The sequence below is a fragment of the Python bivittatus genome, unplaced genomic scaffold, assembly GCF_059951505.1.
Source record: "Python bivittatus isolate LINGU-HERP-01145 unplaced genomic scaffold, Pbiv_v1 ctg000700_np1212, whole genome shotgun sequence".
NCBI classification, from domain to species: Eukaryota; Metazoa; Chordata; class Lepidosauria; order Squamata; family Pythonidae; genus Python; species Python bivittatus.
In genome coordinates, this window is record NW_028277098.1 from 28,443,594 (window position 1) to 28,461,928 (window position 18,335).

Consider the following 18,335-nt stretch of genomic DNA (forward strand, 5'->3'; position numbering starts at 1 on the left):
GGGAAATATATAAATTATGGATCTTTACTGATGATTTGGTGATAATTTTGGAAAATCCTTTGGAAGGTGTAGAAATATAAATGGAAAAATTAAAGGATTTTGGTGCATTACTTGGATTTAAAATTAATAATGAGGCAATGAAGATGTTAAGAAAAATATGAGGATGGAAGAGCAAAAAGAATTGATGGAAAAACTGCTTTAAGATTGAGAAAAAAGTGAAATATTTGGGTATTACTATGACTAATATGAATTGTATGTTATTTCAGAATAATTATGTTAAGATATGGAATTAAATTGAGGAAGATATGCTGAGATGGGAGAAATTACAACTGCCATTGTTGGGGAGAATTTCTGTGATAAAAATGAATGTATTGCCTAGAATGATAGTTAGGTAAGGTAGAATAGGTTTCAGACAATACCTGTTCTGACAACTGCTGTACTATTTAAGCAATGGCAGATATATAGGTTTGTATGGCAAGGGAAAAAGCCAAGGGTTGAATATAAACTTCTCCAAGATGCACAGGAACGAGGATTGGGACTGCCTGAATTGAAATTATGTTTTGCAGCCCGCTGTTTGGTTTGGATGAAGGAGTGGGTGGGAGATGCTGAGTAATAGAATCTTACAACTAGAAGGGCGTGACCTGAGGTTGGGATGGCTTTCTATGGTACAATAAAGTTAAGGTTAATGTAGTTTTCAAAAATCACCATATTAGAAGTGCCATATTGAGAATATAGAATAGATGTAAACCCCCCTAGATTGTGCGTGAAAATGCCTTTATGGGTCTCAGCACAAGACACATTTTATAGAAAAGAAATAGCAGGTAAAGAGAAATGGCTAACATATAGACAGCTGTTACAACAAGAGCATGAAGAATATAAGATGAAATCTAGAGATCAGTTGACTGCAGAGGGATTTAGTTTTCAATGGTTTTCATATGCACCGCTAAGAGAAAGATTTAAGGTAAATAACAAGACATTTGGAATTGAATAGCACAAGACAGAATTTGAAAATGAGCTATGTACAAATGATGAACATGTACAGTAATTGCTAAAATGTATAAACTTTTGTTGAAATATGAAATGGAAGAAGAACAAGTTAAAGATTGTATGATACAGAATTTTGGATATATTAATGGAACACTGGGAGAATATGTGGTTAAAAGGACTGAAATTTACATTATGTTGTAACTTAAAAGAGAATTTTTATACAATGATATACTATTGGTACATGACTCCAGAAAAGTTATGTATAAAGGTACTTCAAATCTATGTTGGAAACGTGGACAACATGAAAGGTCATTTTATCATGCCTGGTGGACTTGTAAAAAAGCCAGGAAATTTTGGGTTCAAATACACATCATGATACAAAGAATTTTAAAGATCAACGTTCAACTGGAAACAGAATTTTTCTTTCTGGGACTAATGGATAGGCAGTTAGAAAAGTGTTATGGAACATTGTTTTTGTATATGATAACTGCTGTGAGATTATTATATGTACAAAAATGGAAAGACTCTGGAATTCCTACAATAGAAGAATGGCTGGTAAAGATGACAGAATTAGCAGAGATGGCAAAATTGACTTGTCTGATTAGAGAAAGGACAATAACTACATTTATTAGTGACTGGAAACTCCTTATGGACTTTTTGCTGAAAAAAGAAGAAAATGAACTTGTGATATATGGGTTTGATGATTAGAAAGGTTAGACTATGGAAAGAAGGAAATTATGATGTAATTTTAGAGAGAGAGGGCAAAATATAAATGCATTTATAACCACTGCTAAGAAGATCAGAAGCCACATCTTTACAATCTTTTCTTTTCTTTCTTTTTCCTACTTTCTTTCTTACCTATTCACTATTTTTCTCTATTTTATTTATTTCTTTTATAAAATATGTATTGTTTTTATCTTGTTAAAAATCTCTTTAATAAAAATTATTAAAGAGATTTACATAATCACCCATCTCACAATTGTAATTCTTATATAAGCAAGAGTTTATACATAGAAAGCAAAAGTGTATTGGAGATACAGCCAAAAAAAAACATGTATCCTTGATATCCAGCTATTGATCTAAAATCATGTAAACAATCCTGTGGATTTCAGTCCAAACTATGGCAATTATAGGACAAGATGAAACTATGATGTGAGATAATATTCCAGTTCCTAAATTCATCTCTGATAACAAGGCAATTGCAATGAATATTAAACATTTTCTGAGGTTAACAATATATATCAAATAAAGTTTTATGTTGCATTAATCGCATTTTAAGATGAAAAGAAACTACTTTCCTATATTTAAAAGCAACCCTCTGCTGATTTAGAAAAACAGGGCATTCAGGTTCATTATTCCAAGGGCCACTTAAATAATTAATAACAATTTCCTCTAAATCCCTCAATTTCCTAAAAATAAGGGAGCTTCTGGCTTAAGAGCCAGAGCTGATTCTTCCAAAACTGCTAGTAAGTATGGACTTTTAGAAGTAGCAATAACATCAGGATCAAAAATTTGAAATGTTAAATGCTTCAGTTGAATAAACTGTCAAGAATCAATAACAAGTCAATAAACTCCAGTTTAAGTTCTATATTACTTTCAAAAGTTGCTTCATTAGAACTGAGTTGGTCTGTGGAAATAATATGTAATCAATAAATAAATGGTTGCCAATGTAGTCTACATGCCAGGCTGCAGACTATAGATTCATCATCTACATCTGCATGAGTGAGAAATGGCTCTTTTGTCACAATCAGCTATCTGTTTACTGGATCCAGGCTTCTCCTGGGTCATAAAAGCAGCCAGGAACTGGTTATCTTCCATAGTATCTGCCCAGTCAATTCGATCCATCAGGAGTTGCATGCTTGGGGTTCCTTTGATTAAACAATACCATCTATCAGGACACCAGAAGCACACCTTCTGTGTTGTAGTGCCTACCCTCTGGAATAAGATGACGCCCTCCCTACTGGTGTCTCAGTGGGCCTTGAAGTCCTGATTCTTTGTCCAGGACTTTGGCTGGGATGGGTGTAGCTCCTTCTGAGAAGTGGGCATATTTTGTTGCTGCCTGGTTTTTTCCCCCCATCTTTTTTTCCTTGTTTTTACTATCGTATTGTATTATAGGTTTTTTCCCCTTGTGTTTTACTTGTGAACCACCCAGAGTCATTGGGAGTTGGCAGTGTACAAAATGAGTAAATAAATAGTAAAAATGATAATAGATCTGTAAGCACTAAATCTTTTTTGGCTTTTAAGTCACAGAAAATAGGTGCGGCCAAAAGCAAATTAAGTACAATTAATATAATCACTCCCCTTATATTTTATCATTTTACCCTCTTATTCTATTAAAAATTATAACTTGGCTGTAACTTTTGATGGTAATCAAGGAGTCACCTACAAAACTCTGTGGGCTCCTGCTTTAAATGTTCATTTCTTATTAAAGAACATGAATATTTAATACATCATTTATACTAATCTATACTTACAAAGATCAGAATCGTGCAAGCCATGGACTTCCAGGGGAGGTATGACAAACTGAAGACATCTCTGCGAAAGCAGAGCCAATGACCGCGACAAAGACCAAAGAACCAGTGAATAGACTGATTTCTCAGAACCTCTCAAGACAAAGAGAGCATATGGGAGGTTGCCCACATGTGCTACAAATGGCTGATCTTCACAAGGAGATTGCAGGACAGCAGTTTTCTGCAGGTTTGACCACCAGGAGATGAAGGGATCACCATCTTTCTTGCAACTGCAGTACAGCCTTTTAAAGAACACTAAGTTTGCTAACCTCACATCCTAATCACTTTCAGAAATTGCCTATTAATCATCTTAAAGCTATTAGAGACCTTCAGAACGACACTTGGAAAAGTCACTGGGTGACCTTATCTTCAACATTGAACAAAAGAAAAATTAGCTATAAGCTTAAGAACTTAAAGAATTTGAAATGAACAGCAAAAAGCTAAATAAGAGTTTGATCTAAGAAAGTTATAGATGGATTAAGGGTCCAGATACATTTGGAATACTGACTTTTAGTATAAGATTTTTGAATTAACTATAAAAAAGTAAACAGTTTCTCATGGGGAACACACTTATTTTGGCTATTCTGGCTATTGTAAGTCATAACAAAGATAAGTCATTTTTTGATTTTAGTAAGTGGACACGAGAGGGAACTAAAGATTCCAAGCAGAAGGAAAAAAAAAAAAGTCTGCTCTTGATGTTGGTTAATACTGGGACTTACAAAATGACACAAACTGTTACAACATTGGAAGCATCAAAGGAAATCTTTGGAGAATGGAGCCAGAAATTAGTAACTACAATATCAACAGTGTCAGTAATGATGTCTGCTTCTATGCATAGATTATGTCCAAAAGATGTTAATGAAGGAATGACAGATGTGGAACAAATTTCATCTAACAAGACAGAGAAAGTACTGAAAGTTCAAAAGAAACTGGCTGAAGTTTTAAAAATTAAAAGGGAACTATAAATGATAAACCAAGAGAATGATCTGGAAAATGTTTTCTTCTTGAATCTACAAAAGAGGCTTGTTAAAGCCTTGAAGAAATCTGTGTGACGGGTTAAAGAAGAATAGAAGAGAAATAAAATCCTATGACAATATTTGCTTGAATTAAATATTAAGACTGTTAGCAGTAAAAGGAAGGAATATAAAGTTGGTTTATTTCATCAAGGTTAAAATAATACTTCCCCCCCCCCCCAAAGTTCTGCAACCCTTTATGGATTTTTTTGCTGACACCAGGATTGAAAAGTTGATGTATTATGGATTTGCTTATAGATAAGGGATGGGATATGGGATGAAGAGATATCTGTTTGTGATTTTTTAGGGGGTGAAGAGTTATTAAATTTGACTATAGTTGTGAGGAAGGTTGAAAGTCACTTCTTTATATATTTCTTTTTTTCCCCTTTATTATATTTTTCCTTTCCTTTCCTTTCCTTTTTTCTTTTCTTCTTTTCTTCTTTTTCTTTTTTCCTGCACTTTTTATTCTTTATTTCTCTTCTCTTTCTCTAAGGTTCGTGTGTATTAGTTTTTACTACTGTAATCAACATTCTTAATAAAATTATATTCAAAAAATGAATCATGCAAGCCATGGTATTCCCCATGACACTCTGGAAATAAAAGTTGGATTTTGAAGAAGCAGGATGGGAGAGTATTTACACCTTTGAATTTTGGTGTTGAAGAATACTCCTGAGAATACCATGGACAGCCAAGAAAACTAACAAATGGATCATCAAACAAATCAACCAGAGTTCTCACTGAAGGCACAAATGACCAGGCTCAAATTATCCTACTTCAGACACCTTATGTGATGACCTAGCTATCTGGAGAAGGCTCTAATACTGGGAAAGGTAGAAGGAAAGAGAAGAGGATGATCAGCAGCAATGTGGATGGACTCAGTTATTGTGGCGATGAGTACACCATTGGAAGACCTGAAAGACCAGGTTAGGGATAGATCATGATGGAGAATATCTATGTGGTTGCTCGGAGTCAAAAACGATTTGATGGCACTAATCAATCAATCAATTATACTAAATTCATGCTCCTTCATAATACATTCTTACCATTTTCTAGCCTGTAGCCTGGAACATACAGAGCTTGATTCTGTCGGCGGGTTTGTCGACTGGTCCTATCTCTCCCTTGGACATGCACCTTTATGCTGTATCTACCATTGACTTTGAATGACGTGAAGTATCTTGAGTAGATTCCATCATTCTTGATAATATCTGCACCTTGACACAAAAATATTAAAAATTAACTTCTAGGAGAATGCAGAAAAAACACCAAAAATGAGTTGTATCTATCCCTGTTTTTATAGAAGTAAATGTTTAATTCAGTTATTTACATTCAGAACCAAAGAATGGCTGTTATAGGTTTGGAGTTGCTCAAAATGACTCCACAGGATCCTTTCCAACGCTATAATTCTTGGGCCTTAGATTCTAAGCACCAATGCTATTGGTACAGATCTCTTAAGGCAGTATGGATCATGGTTTATGGGTACCTAAATTTTTGGGATGGTGGGCTAATTTTTAATACTGTTGTGAGACACCCAGATTTGTTTAAGATGGGTGGCCATATAAATCTTTTAAATAAATATAAATAAATACTCAGAATACCTTGTAAGTATGGCTGTTTGGTGTGAGAATTCAGCCAGTGATAAAATGATTAATAGTTTATCAGAATGTAATCTCCCTGAGAGAGAGATACCATAAAGATGTGCATGATTTTTTGCATGTAACATGTCTATGTAAACACTCATCATGAGAGATATATCCCAAACTTCAAACTAGCAGGCATGTGTAATTATTTTTTTTAAGTATAGACACTCAAGATAAGTTTTCCAGGAGACTGGCTCTGAAAAGCATTGCTATGCCAATTAAACTGTGGGAATTGTAAGGTAAGAATCAAAAGTTATCTTGGGTTTCACTAGAGTAAATTTTTGTACTTTGGTTTGCCCAAATCTCTGTGCTTTTCTATTGAAATCGATAAATAAGGAAAGAGTTCCCAAGCTTTGCAATACCACAACCACTAAAATACTAAATTAATGCAACCCCCACCCTCTGCCCTGAATAATACTACTTATTTTTCTGGGCTTAGAGTTGGGTGAGAAATACTTCTAATAATTACATGTTAATATTTGTTGTGAATGTGTATTGTTATAGGTTTTAATTGTATATTTATTCATTGTTTTAACGTGTTGTGAGCCGCCCAGAGTCCCCCATTGGGGGGAGATGGGCAGGGGACAAATTTAATAAATAAACAAATAAATAAATAAATATTTATATCAGACAAAATAATGATAGAATCTCACAATGTTATAAATAAAATTGTTTCATTGGAAATAAGCAAAAAAATTCAAGGTTTATAGTAATATTTTTAATGGGAAGGATGTTTGTTTACTTTTGCATAATTCATAACATCTAGACTTCATTTTGAAAATAGCTAGTCATTCACCAATCAAGAAAAAAGGAAGAACAGAGTGTTTCCTTGTGTTAAATCAGCTTCTTTTAAATTTCTTTTAAAATATTGACAGGTTGCAAAACACTGTCAGAGTGTAAGCTTCTTTTGACACACACTGAAATAAGTCCCAGTCCATTTTCTTTATCCATTCCAGCTTGGTGCTTGGAAATCCCTCCCCCTATTCGTGCCATTCCTCCTCACTGTAGCCCCACAGTCCCTCCCTCTGTAGAATAAAGATCAGATCAGATCTTTAGAGCTTTGTATGGAAGCTTCATGCTCTCCAAGTATGATTATTCCTCCCTTGAAAGGCAACAGAATGCCTTTTTGTCTTAAAGAAGACAAAAAGAATGCTTAGGCTTCCTACAGTGCTCTGGAACCATCTGGGTGCTTTGCATTCAGCATACTTTTGTACTGAATAGGTTCACCTGTTCAGAAAGGACATGTGAAGGAGCCACTCCCTGGCAACCTTCCATCCATTGTCTTGCAACACCCCTGGTGAAAGGTTAGAGATCTCAACTCTCCTCTCCCAGAATCCCTATCCTTGGTATGGCTTGGTAGTTCTCACTGCTAACACCTATTTTCTAGAGATTGCCCAGCATGTGTGAGAGAAAGGATCCCCACACCATATGATACTTTCTAGCAATTCAAAAGCCACTTCCAGCCCTTTCTTCCCCTTGGAGATAGACCAATCTGCATAAACTTTACTTTTAAAAAGGAAAAGAGAGAATGTTAAAAAAAAAAAAACCTTTTTAGCTTTAAATAAGAACATGTGAAGGAGAAGGAGATAAAAATACAGAGTTCTTTAAATGATAGACTGTGACTTCAAAGGATCTTGCATAGAACAACTGTACAGGGAAATATGAGATTCTGCACAGACCCAAGTTGATATTGGTTTGCCCCTAACCTAAAGGAATAATAAAGTAGAGGGGTTCCCTGCTTCATAAAACAAACTATTTACTGAACATGTACTAACACAAATACTAGAGATAAAGAGCAACAGAAATAGATAATATCGAACTCTAATACAATGGTTAACCTTCTGTATTCCTCTAGAGGACAGTCTAGCCTTGAATCAGATTCCCTCTTTGATCCAATGGTTATCTGTAAGTTCCTTTTCTCTGAAAATTCCACTTTAATTGGAGGAGAATATTTGCTCTCTTTTTCCCCACATCGCTTTCTTCCTCCATTTCTCCCAGAGTTCTGCCTAGAGTCCCCTCAAAAAATAAAGCATCTTTTTTTCTAGGAGGTTAAGAGTTGGGAGATTTGACTTTGTCTGTGACAACGTCCATATCACTTCAAAGTCGATGATGACTGAACTTAGATGTTATCTGTCTTTCACTTCAACGATTTGCTAAGATATCAGATATTCTCTGCTTAGTTGTATTGGGTTGACTTTACTTGTTAACATAATTTTGGGTTTGTTTTTTTTAAAATATTGAGCATCAGACTGTCTTTTGCACTCTCTTTTTTCATGTTCAACAAGAGATTCCTTGCTTCCAGCCATAAAAGTGGTATCATTAGCATATCTGAGGTTGTTATTTCTCCCATTAATTTTAGTTCCAATTTCTATTTCTGCTGGTTCAACATTTCTCATGATAAATCCTGCATCTAAGTTTAAGTAAATAAAGGGACACTATACAATCTTAGTATAATTGAATTAAATTAATATTCCAAAAATGTTGTCTGACACTGAGCAACTGGCTACTTATATCTTGGGGAGCAAATTTTGCTACATCAAGCTAAGGAGGGGTATGATAAAGCAACAGAAAGAGAGCAGAGCAGAAGCACAGTGACCACAAGTAAGCCCTCCATAGCTGATCCAATATTTTCCTTTCCAGTCATGTGGCTGCAATAGTGCAAGGAGCTCCGTACAGACAATAATGCAGTGGCCAAACGTGTTTTTGGTACAGAAAGCTGCCACCATTATTGCCATTTAACAATAATAACAACAAAAAATGATGACCATAGAGATCAGTATAGAGAATATTATGTCAATTATCTAAGTCATATGAGTAAATTCATAACTCTGGAATACTGAAAAATATGTAATACAAACTTTCTTCAAAGTACACTTACCAGAACCCTTGTCCAAAAGCTCTAGTTCTTCAATTCCAGAAGTTGATTCAATGGTGGCTATAACATTTGCACCAAGTACTGGCAAAAATCCTTGACTGACTTCTGCATAAATAATAATTGGATTGGGAAAAGCATTTGCATCACTACTTAAGTAGGACTTCACAATTACTGGAGGTTCCGTTAGAGAGGCCGCTCGACTGGTTACTGTGATTGATAGCACCTGAGCCTTTGACAATGTATTATAAAGTATGTAAGACCAATCTCCCACCTGCAGATCAAAATTTGGAAGTAAAGCATTATTAAATATTCACTTTGCATGGTCTGATAGGTATAAATGTAGTTTTGATTTCTCTGCATCTGTGTTTTATAAGGACAAATAGGCATTTGTATGTATAGGAAATTTAAAGAACTGGACAGCAGAAGCCCATTCATGCTCACTTGTGAACCGGCTGGTTAAACATCCTGTGCCCTGGAAATATCACTCTCTGGCATTTTTGCACACAATTGTACATGTGTTGGCTTTCATATGAGCCAGGGTTTTCATATGAGCCATAATTTCATAATTGTGGCGCACATGGAAGGAAGCTGAATGTGTGAAAGATTTAATGATTGTGCAACTGCTTGCAATTAGCAATATAATTAATACCAATTGACAGTATCATTTGAGCAATGTCTAGGCTTTTGCCAGAACACCATGGTTACAGAAATGCCAGCATGGGACTACAATGAGAGTGCACAATTTTTTAAATTTTATGATAATGTGAGTCCTTTTAAGGAAGTCTTCACCAACCTAGTGTCTTCCATGTACTGCAAGTGCAGTATCTAGGATTCCAAATCAACACGGCTAAATAGTATTCCAGTTTTCTTCTACAATGGAGGTAATGGGCTTCCTAAGTTGTTAGTAGACTGGCACATTGGGAAGACAAATGACACCTCTGCCAACTGTCCAAATAGAATGAATGGGCAAATTAGTGGCACTAGCTAGCTGTTAAGGCAGAGAGAAATTTGGAACACTAGGCCACTCCTTCGACTCCTTTTAGAGACGTGGCTATTTCTGTGTCTCATCTACTATCTTATAAGAGCATCAAGCAGATAAAGTAATTGGGACCTCTCTATTGCCTCTATTGAAACCAGCCTTTCTTATAGGCTTCCCCTCTCCCTGACCTATTTTCCTCATTCTGATTGGCCATTTAAGAATGTTTGTAAATTGAAGAATTGTTTCCCCAGTGTGTTTATTTTGTCCTTTAGGAAGCCCATTTCTTCTACATCAGTGCCTTTTGAGTTTGCAAATCTAAGAGAAGACTTTTTTTTAGATTTTTTTTTTATCCCGCCTTTATTATTTTTATAAGTAAGTCAAGGCGGCGAACATACCTAATACTCCTTCCTCCTCCTATTTTCCTCACAACAACAACCCTGTGTGATGAGTTGGGCTGAGAGACAGTGACTAGCCTAAAGTCACCCAGCCAGCTTTCATGCCTAAGGCGGGACTAGAATTCACAGTCTCCTGGTTTCTAGCCTGGAGCCTTAACCACTAGACCAAACTGGCTCTATTTTCTGGTTTTCAAATGATTGACTGATTTCCAAATGATGTACAGGTTATATATGCTTTAAATAACAAACTGATAATATATGTACAATAAGAGAGAAAGTAGAGTGAATTAAGGAGGAAGCAGCAGAAAAATAAGTGTGTAGGAGTGTAAGTGAAGTGGTGAGCATGTGAGTAAGCTGGGGACAGAGTATGTTTTGAATAAAAGGATACCCACTACTTACTTTCAGCCATCACTGAGCCATTATGGAGGCAATATAAAACATATCCTCATTACTGTTATTTGGCACAAGAATGGTAGGATGACTGTAGAAGATATTATAGATTACAAGTGGGAAACCCACCTATAGGATGTTCCACTTTTGATTTTGACAAATAAATGGCTTTGATGCAATAAGGTCTCCCAAAGTACTAGCCCTATTTCCACTGAAGAAAGTGGACTTTAAAACTAAAGCACATTTTTCCCTATTGTCTTCATTTGTTGTGAAGCTCAAGTGCTTTCAGCATGGTGTTGTCTATATGCTTGGAAATCTAGAGCTTATGAAATACACTTTCAGCGAACAGTGGTGGAGCAAATCCTATGAAATTTTCCATTCCAGCAAACTCTGTGAATGGGGCATGCCAGCATTTTGTGGCTTATTTTGCAGGAGCAAACATTACAGTGTCATGTTACTAAACTAGGTTGAATAAAATGATAATTAGGAGCTGGACATGGGGTGTGGCAGGAAGTCAGCCAATGGGAAAACAAATAGCTACAAGTATAGTATGGATTTGGTAAATTGCAGTTTGATCCATTTTGAAGTGAGGCAGAAACAGTGCAAATGGAATTTCCAGGAATGATAAGGAATCTGAGCTCTTGAAAAATTGCCTCATATCAGCATTTGTTGAAAGACAGCATTGCAAGTACAGAATGCCTAAGAATCTAGAACAATATCACCTTCTGGAAATGGCTCAAACTCAGAGTTAAGCTGGACAAATTTAAATTTTGTGGCTGTTCTAAATTTGCATGATCTTGCAGATCTCCACATCTAAAACGATAGGGAAAATACCAGGACCCATAGGTCACCAATATGGATGTAATAATTTCATTTCATTTTTAATTTAATAATAATTTCAATTTTAATGTTCGGAGGTTTTTTTTCCTTTTGGGACTCTTTTTTTTTTTTTATTAAAGTGCCTCAGATCTTCAAAGTAATGCATTGGAACCTACAAGCATTTTAGAATAGTAAAAATGGCAACCACATTTATTTGGTGCTACTCTGTTGAGTGCCAAACTAAACACCTCATTCCTATATGGTCTGCAGAGAGTGACAGAGAAGGAGGTAGATGATTAGAAGAGATACAGTGAATAAAACAGCCTGCACAATCACCTCTGTTTCTGAAAAGGAGAGCTATCAGAATGGAATACAAAAGGCCACAGAACACCATCAAATTTGATGGCAGACTCAATCTGTTGTACTAATTTAGTTTTAGGTATTCCAAACTTTATTAGTACAATTACACCTCTAAAATAGACCTGTCTCTCTATGTACTAAAAAGAATGTTAAATTTATAACTTTAATGATAATGCAATTTCCTTGGTTGAAAGAAAGCTGAAATATTTTACCTCCGCAGTCCCATTAATCTGAAGTCGAGCTGTTTTGAGATTGGTGCTATCAACTGTAAAATTGTCATGATCATATGTTTTCCCTTTTGGATCCGTCAGAAGAATTCCAGGTTTAGGATAGGTTTCAGTCCATGTAACTACAAAAAAAGTGTCATTTCCTACAGTGTAATCGATGAATACAATACCATTAAGAAATTTGTAGGGATCGACTTTGTGACTTTTACTTTCAAGCTATAAGTGAAAAAAAAAGGAATTATGATATAGCAAGAAAATATTATGACTGCAATATTACTTTGGGAGTAAATCATTTAAGATAAACTTCATAGCTAAGAACATGGGGTACAAAGCTACATAATTATGAAGAATAAATGCTGGTATTGTTGTCATGTATTTCTAGTACAACAACAACCACTTGACATGGCACCACCTCACCCAGATAATACAACAAATCTTTTTAATCTCTACTCTATCTATCTATCTATCTATCTATCTATCTATCTATCTATCATCATCTCTCTCTCTCTCTCTTTCTCTCTCTATCTCTGTGTACTGTTCTTTTACCATTTTGTAATTTTTATAGGTTATTAAATATTTTAAATAAAACAACACTTTGGTCTAGTAATAATAGACATACACAGGCACACACATATCTGCATTCACGCACATCTACTTAGCAGCATGCTACAGCTAAGCATACATAGACCTATATGTTTAATAAGATGATCAAGAATAATTAAAAGTACAGTGCAAAATTAGTAATTATGCAAGCAATGATAATCAAACAATAATAGTGACAACAGTGACAATAAGGTAGTCAGTGAGGTATGAGAGTGTTAAAAAAAATCTCTAAATAAATGTTGTAAGACACAGGGAAATATAAGAAAATGTATTAACATTTCCAAGAAAATATCAAAATATCTTTGGTATTGCTAGTCCAAAAATTGACAAAATCACTCCAAGGCATCCAAGCAAGCCCAAAGACCCAGTAGCCAAAAAAGAAAAACAGGAGTTATTTACAACATACAGTATAAACACTATGAAAACCACTATGTAGAACAAACAGGCAGAAGATTGGCAGAATGCATCCATGAATGTCAATTGGCAGTCAGAAGACATGACGGAAGTTCTTTAATTTTACAGGACACAGAGAAGTTCAACTGCAAATTTAACTGGGAAACTCTAAACATTTTAGATCAAGCCAAGTCTAAGAATGCAAGAGAATTCCTAGAAGCTTGTTGTTTGACAAATTAGCCATTAACAGATCTATAGAAATAGCTCCCATTTACAAACTATTCAAAGGAAAGGGCCAAATAGATCTGAAAAGAGTATAACCAAGTTATTGAGAGTCAGGTGACATATACGTTTTAAAATAAATAAATAAATAGCTCCCAAATACCTGAATCGACTGTTGAGCAATATTTCCACTTTCTGATGAAATTCCGCTGAAAGCATCGATGAGACCATTGGTATCCAAACTATCAGTGGCAGCAAGTTTTAATCCTCCTAATTCAGATTGAGATAATTGAAATAATCTGTGAGTTTCAATAAAATATTTGCATTGTGCCTAACAGTAGTTTCAATATTTACATTAGGGATCAGCAGTGCCACACCTCCAACAGCCCAGATGGCATTTGCAGACTTTTCAATTAAATAAAAATTAAGATTGATTGTAGAATAATATTAATGAGATTGTGCAACGTTTGGTGATCTCAGGAAATTTGGGATGATTTTTTGCATTGATAATTGGGAGGCAGAGCTTAAGTTTGATGAGCCCTGCAGTATATAAATAAGTTAGTTATTTAAACTTGAGAGGACGATGTTTAGCAAGACCTAGTCCCCTGTTCCTTTCCTCATTGCTCTCTTCATAATCAAGTGGGAGGCCTGTTACGTTGTACATGTAGTCAGGACAACATATTTTAGAAATTATCTAAAACACAAGGGAGAGCAATGAGAAGGGGACAAGGAAGCAGAACTAGTACAGTATGGGCATTCACACTCTGTTCTTTGGGTATTATTGTAATATCATTTTAGAATACCTGAAGTGGGAATACATGATATATGAGTGACTGTGAGAAATAAGCTCACATTTTCTAAATCACCAGCTCTTATTGCATAACACTGGAAACCCTTCAAAGTGTATAGCTTATTTACCTGTCATGTCTGCCAGCATTTCTAGCTCTTTTGCGGCACTTGGCCCCAAAGCAATGGTGTGAATTATTGACCCGCTACTTTTAACTTCATCAAAGCAAGAGCGCATAGTTGTGTCTTCTCCATCTGTCAAGAGCACAATTTCACACCCTTCAGTACTTCCATATTTTAATCTAAACACCTGCATTAAAAATAAAATAAAATAAAATAAAATATTAGCAGAACAGGGAATACTGTATAGTATAAAACTCATGGGATGCTCTTTAAAATGAAGAAGTTGGATGACATTCTTACAATAATTATGTTATATAAATAAATAATTTGTAACAAAAATTGCAGCATGATTCTCCAACTGCCATAAAGTAGTGCTGCATTCCTTGGGAATCATTACCTGTGAAATAAAAGCCAGACTAGGTACTTCCTGTGCTCTTATAAAGTCAGAAAGAAAAAGAGGGAGGGAGAGAGAGAAGAAAAGAGAAAGAGAAATTATAAACCTCAATGGAATGATATGCTATGACCCCTTCCCATCATTGTTCTTCCTCTACCTGTTCAATTGGCCTTAGGACCAAGAGAACATACAACATCCATTGTATTGCTTTGGTTATTCTAAAACTCTGTTCAGATGTAAAACTTTTTCTTTTTTCTTTCTAAAGAAATCTGCTGCATCCTATCAACATCACCAAGCAAATTAAAGAAAAATCATACTGCACATGTTAGTTAACCCATGCACACACAGCTCTGGATTCAGCAGAAATGGTAGCAGAGTAGAAAGAGGAGACTGCACGGAGAATGAGGTGGAACATCATTGGCCTGCAGGCTAATCTAATCAACAAGAATTTCAATGCCAGTCTTCCTCTCAAAAATTAATACAGAAATTCTGCTTTTATTTTTGGACTATTAGGAAGAGAAGTTGCCATTGGACAGAATAGCAATGTTTTTCCCCCCTCAACTTATTTTCCACACTGGCGGGAGATGATGGCTCTTATCTGCGCATGGGCACCATCGGATGCTGTCAAGGACTTTCCTCCAAAATAAATTTAACAAATGCAATTTAAATAAAAAATGATCCAAATGCCACTTGGTCTTCACACAAGAACACTGAGATCATGAGATTTGTCATTTAAAAATGTGTGTGGGTTTATGTTCATTTCAGTAGGCATCTGTTACGGCTGTGGCACCTGTGAGTACTGCCAACCCAGCTTTATCAGGCTGAAAAATTTATGATTGGATAATATAATTGGTTTGCGTTTCTCTTCAAACACCTGCACTAGCTCGCTATAAATCATATGTCTAGGGGGGAAAACTAGAAATAAAAGTAATGGGAGAATGGGGCTTTTTAACCTGAAATCCTTCGCGCACTCCAGCACAAATGTTAGTTCCTCCGCCAGCTGTGGTAGGCAAATATTTCACAAGATCTTCCCGTACTTTGTCACTGACAATCTGTTTCAAAATAGTCTTAACTGTTGCACGGGATTCAAATGTTACAATTCCAACCCAGGAACTAGTTTCAATAATCTGTCGAAGGAACAATTCTGCAGCTCGCTTCAGACGACCAATGCGATCATACTGCATATAAAGAAGAAGGGAAGAATGACAAAGTTGTCAGTTGGCAATTCTGCCTGCATAGCCATTTCAGATGCCTTTGTTTTGGCCAAAGGCAATGATAAAATTAATTTAGTAGATTATCTATTAAACATTTATATTTTAGTCACTCACGCAGTATAGATTTGGTAATAAGATGCATGCAAATACTCATTATTTTACTGTTATTTTCAACTAAGATGCAGGTATATGGTCTTCCCCAGTTTAGCATCTGAGAAAGATGGTTGTTGTCCAACACATTTTGAGGGTGAAAAATTATTGCAGACATTGACAAATCTTTTAATTGGTCTTTGCAGGATATTATATTGCAGATTTTAGCATGTTATTGATTTTTATTAGACAGTGAAATTTTGATTTAGCACACCTCCATAAAATGGACTTCTAGTTCAACAGTCTTAAATTTCTGCAGCAATTTACATCATTTGCATTTGCAGTAACCAAATGATGTAGATTTCACTATATCTCATATATTAGTCAGTATTAACTTAGGCACAGCCTTTTTTGTGCTGGTGGGGGATTTTGCATTTGGAGACAGTCTTTGCAAAATGGCCATTGGGGGAGCTTGCCTACTCTTCGTTGGGCTGTGCTTATAGCATCAGTTGGCCTTAATCCGGCCCTGATCTCGAAGTTCCAACAGCTTGTTCAGGATCTGTAACTAAACATTTATGCCATTTGGGACTGGTTAAGTTCTTAGTCTTAAGCCTAGTCCCTTTACTTTTTTCCTCAAGGCTCTTTTACACATTCTTGCCTTTTTTCTTACGTGATTTCTTACCCTGTATCCTTTCTTCCCCTACTGTTCCTGGGCTTCCCTCCTCTTAAAAACTAACTACACGTCATATCACAAATGTATAACTAGATCTCTTGGCATATTTTTTTCTAAACAAAATAAAGCAATTGGGAGAAGCAACTGACTATAACATTGACAGGAAGGTATGTTTAAACTCTCTCTTCACACTGGGATATCCTGTAATTTACTTTTTTACTCCTAGGCCACATCCACACAGTCTCCTTGCTCTGTCACAAGCACACCCACTAACTGTTTGCAGAGTACATGTCCTTAGGCCTCCACCTGATTTCAAGGTCAATCTGTAGCTGGGGCAGCCCAAAGAGGCCTTCTAGTGCTTCACTGCAGAAGTTGTGTTTTCTCTCTTATCCCAGCTCAACATCTCCCATTCAGACAATTCATGGTATGGGGAGGAGAGGTTGGAGATGGCATAGTTGGGGGTGGTGATCTGCTTGGCCCCACTTGATCCATCAGGTTTGTTTGAAACTTGCCCCCCTTCTGTCCAGTTCCTGGGCTCTGTGCCTGTTCTGCAGTGCTGATTTGGCTGTGAGAGAGACTAGAACCCTGCCTTCTGTGACTCTGTGTTTTTTTCTGTTTTAAAATGAATTGGTCAAATGGTGGATTGGCTGGACTAAAAAGTATGAAACTCTGAAACTGAGTATACCTTTCCTGGCTTAAAGTACGTAATTGGAGGTACTACTGAAAGGACTTGTCTTTTAAATTCCTCTGGCCTATGTGACAGAGAATTCCCTTTCCAGTTACTGTTGTTCCCAGGGAAGTCTGGCTCCTCACTTCCTTTCCTCAAGTAATGTTCTTAAGGTAGTTTCCAGCTCCCACACTGATTCCCCACAGCTAAACTTCTTTCTCAAACTCCAACTTTCAAAAAACTTTATCCAACAGGTGCACCTCAGCAGCACAAATCCAAAGGACCACCAGATGGTAGCCAAAAGATATAAAAACTTAACTTTTTGCTGCCTTGGTGATCAAGTGGTCAAACTGTTGATGGTTGACCCAGAGTTACCTGTATTTTTTTTTAAAGTATAGTTGATCAGTGGTACAATAAGAAAGAAAACAAGAAAAAGAAAATGCAGTGATGGAGTAACCAGAGAGTTGCATGTGCCAATTACAGGAGATTTTTCAAGCAGTGGATGATGTTGGGCAACACTTGAACTTTCACTCAGGAAATAACCAATCACAGTTCTTAAAATGTTGCAAAGTTCCAGGCTAAAGCTGTATGGACAGCAGCACACCACAAACCCTTTCCAACTGGACAGTAAGCATGTGCTGTGGGGCTTTTAGAGCAGCAAGTTCCTGCCAGCTTCAGGACTGGGAGGGGGGGGGGATGACAAACCAGCTGTGTGGATGCAGCCCTAGACATCTTCCCAGTTTTCAAATTACCTTACAAAACCCTGATTCTAAGGCCTGTATAAGATTTTGATCCAACTTCTTGGATAACTTTCCCTTTTTCATAAAAGCTGAGCAACTATAATTTACTATAATTTCATAAATATCCATGCTAATGTTTACAAAATGAAGTGCATATTATGTTGGAAGTGGTTAAATATTAGTAATTAATTAACAGCTAACCCAGCATTCCTACCAAAAAAAATAATAATAATAACCA

General features: G+C 36.1%; 2 protein-coding genes across 4 annotated transcripts in view; one reads left to right on the forward strand and one right to left on the reverse strand.

The window, feature by feature from the left end:
• ODF2L (outer dense fiber of sperm tails 2 like) overlaps nucleotides 1-18,335 on the forward strand; it is a 97,144-nt gene that overhangs the window by 16,023 nt on the left and 62,786 nt on the right. The window lies entirely within an intron of this gene.
• Nucleotides 1-18,335, reverse strand: part of LOC103058681 (calcium-activated chloride channel regulator 1-like) — a 40,209-nt gene that overhangs the window by 2,053 nt on the left and 19,821 nt on the right. For both annotated transcript variants that reach the window (XM_088153346.1, XM_015887374.3), the window contains 6 exons: nucleotides 15,667-15,891; nucleotides 14,329-14,506; nucleotides 13,574-13,680; nucleotides 12,178-12,408; nucleotides 9,026-9,293; nucleotides 5,554-5,721 (listed from right to left, as the gene is read on the reverse strand). In XM_088153346.1, the coding sequence (XP_088009472.1) occupies nucleotides 5,554-5,721; nucleotides 9,026-9,293; nucleotides 12,178-12,408; nucleotides 13,574-13,680; nucleotides 14,329-14,506; nucleotides 15,667-15,891 (1,177 nt within the window). The remainder of the gene's footprint in view (nucleotides 1-5,553; nucleotides 5,722-9,025; nucleotides 9,294-12,177; nucleotides 12,409-13,573; nucleotides 13,681-14,328; nucleotides 14,507-15,666; nucleotides 15,892-18,335) is intronic.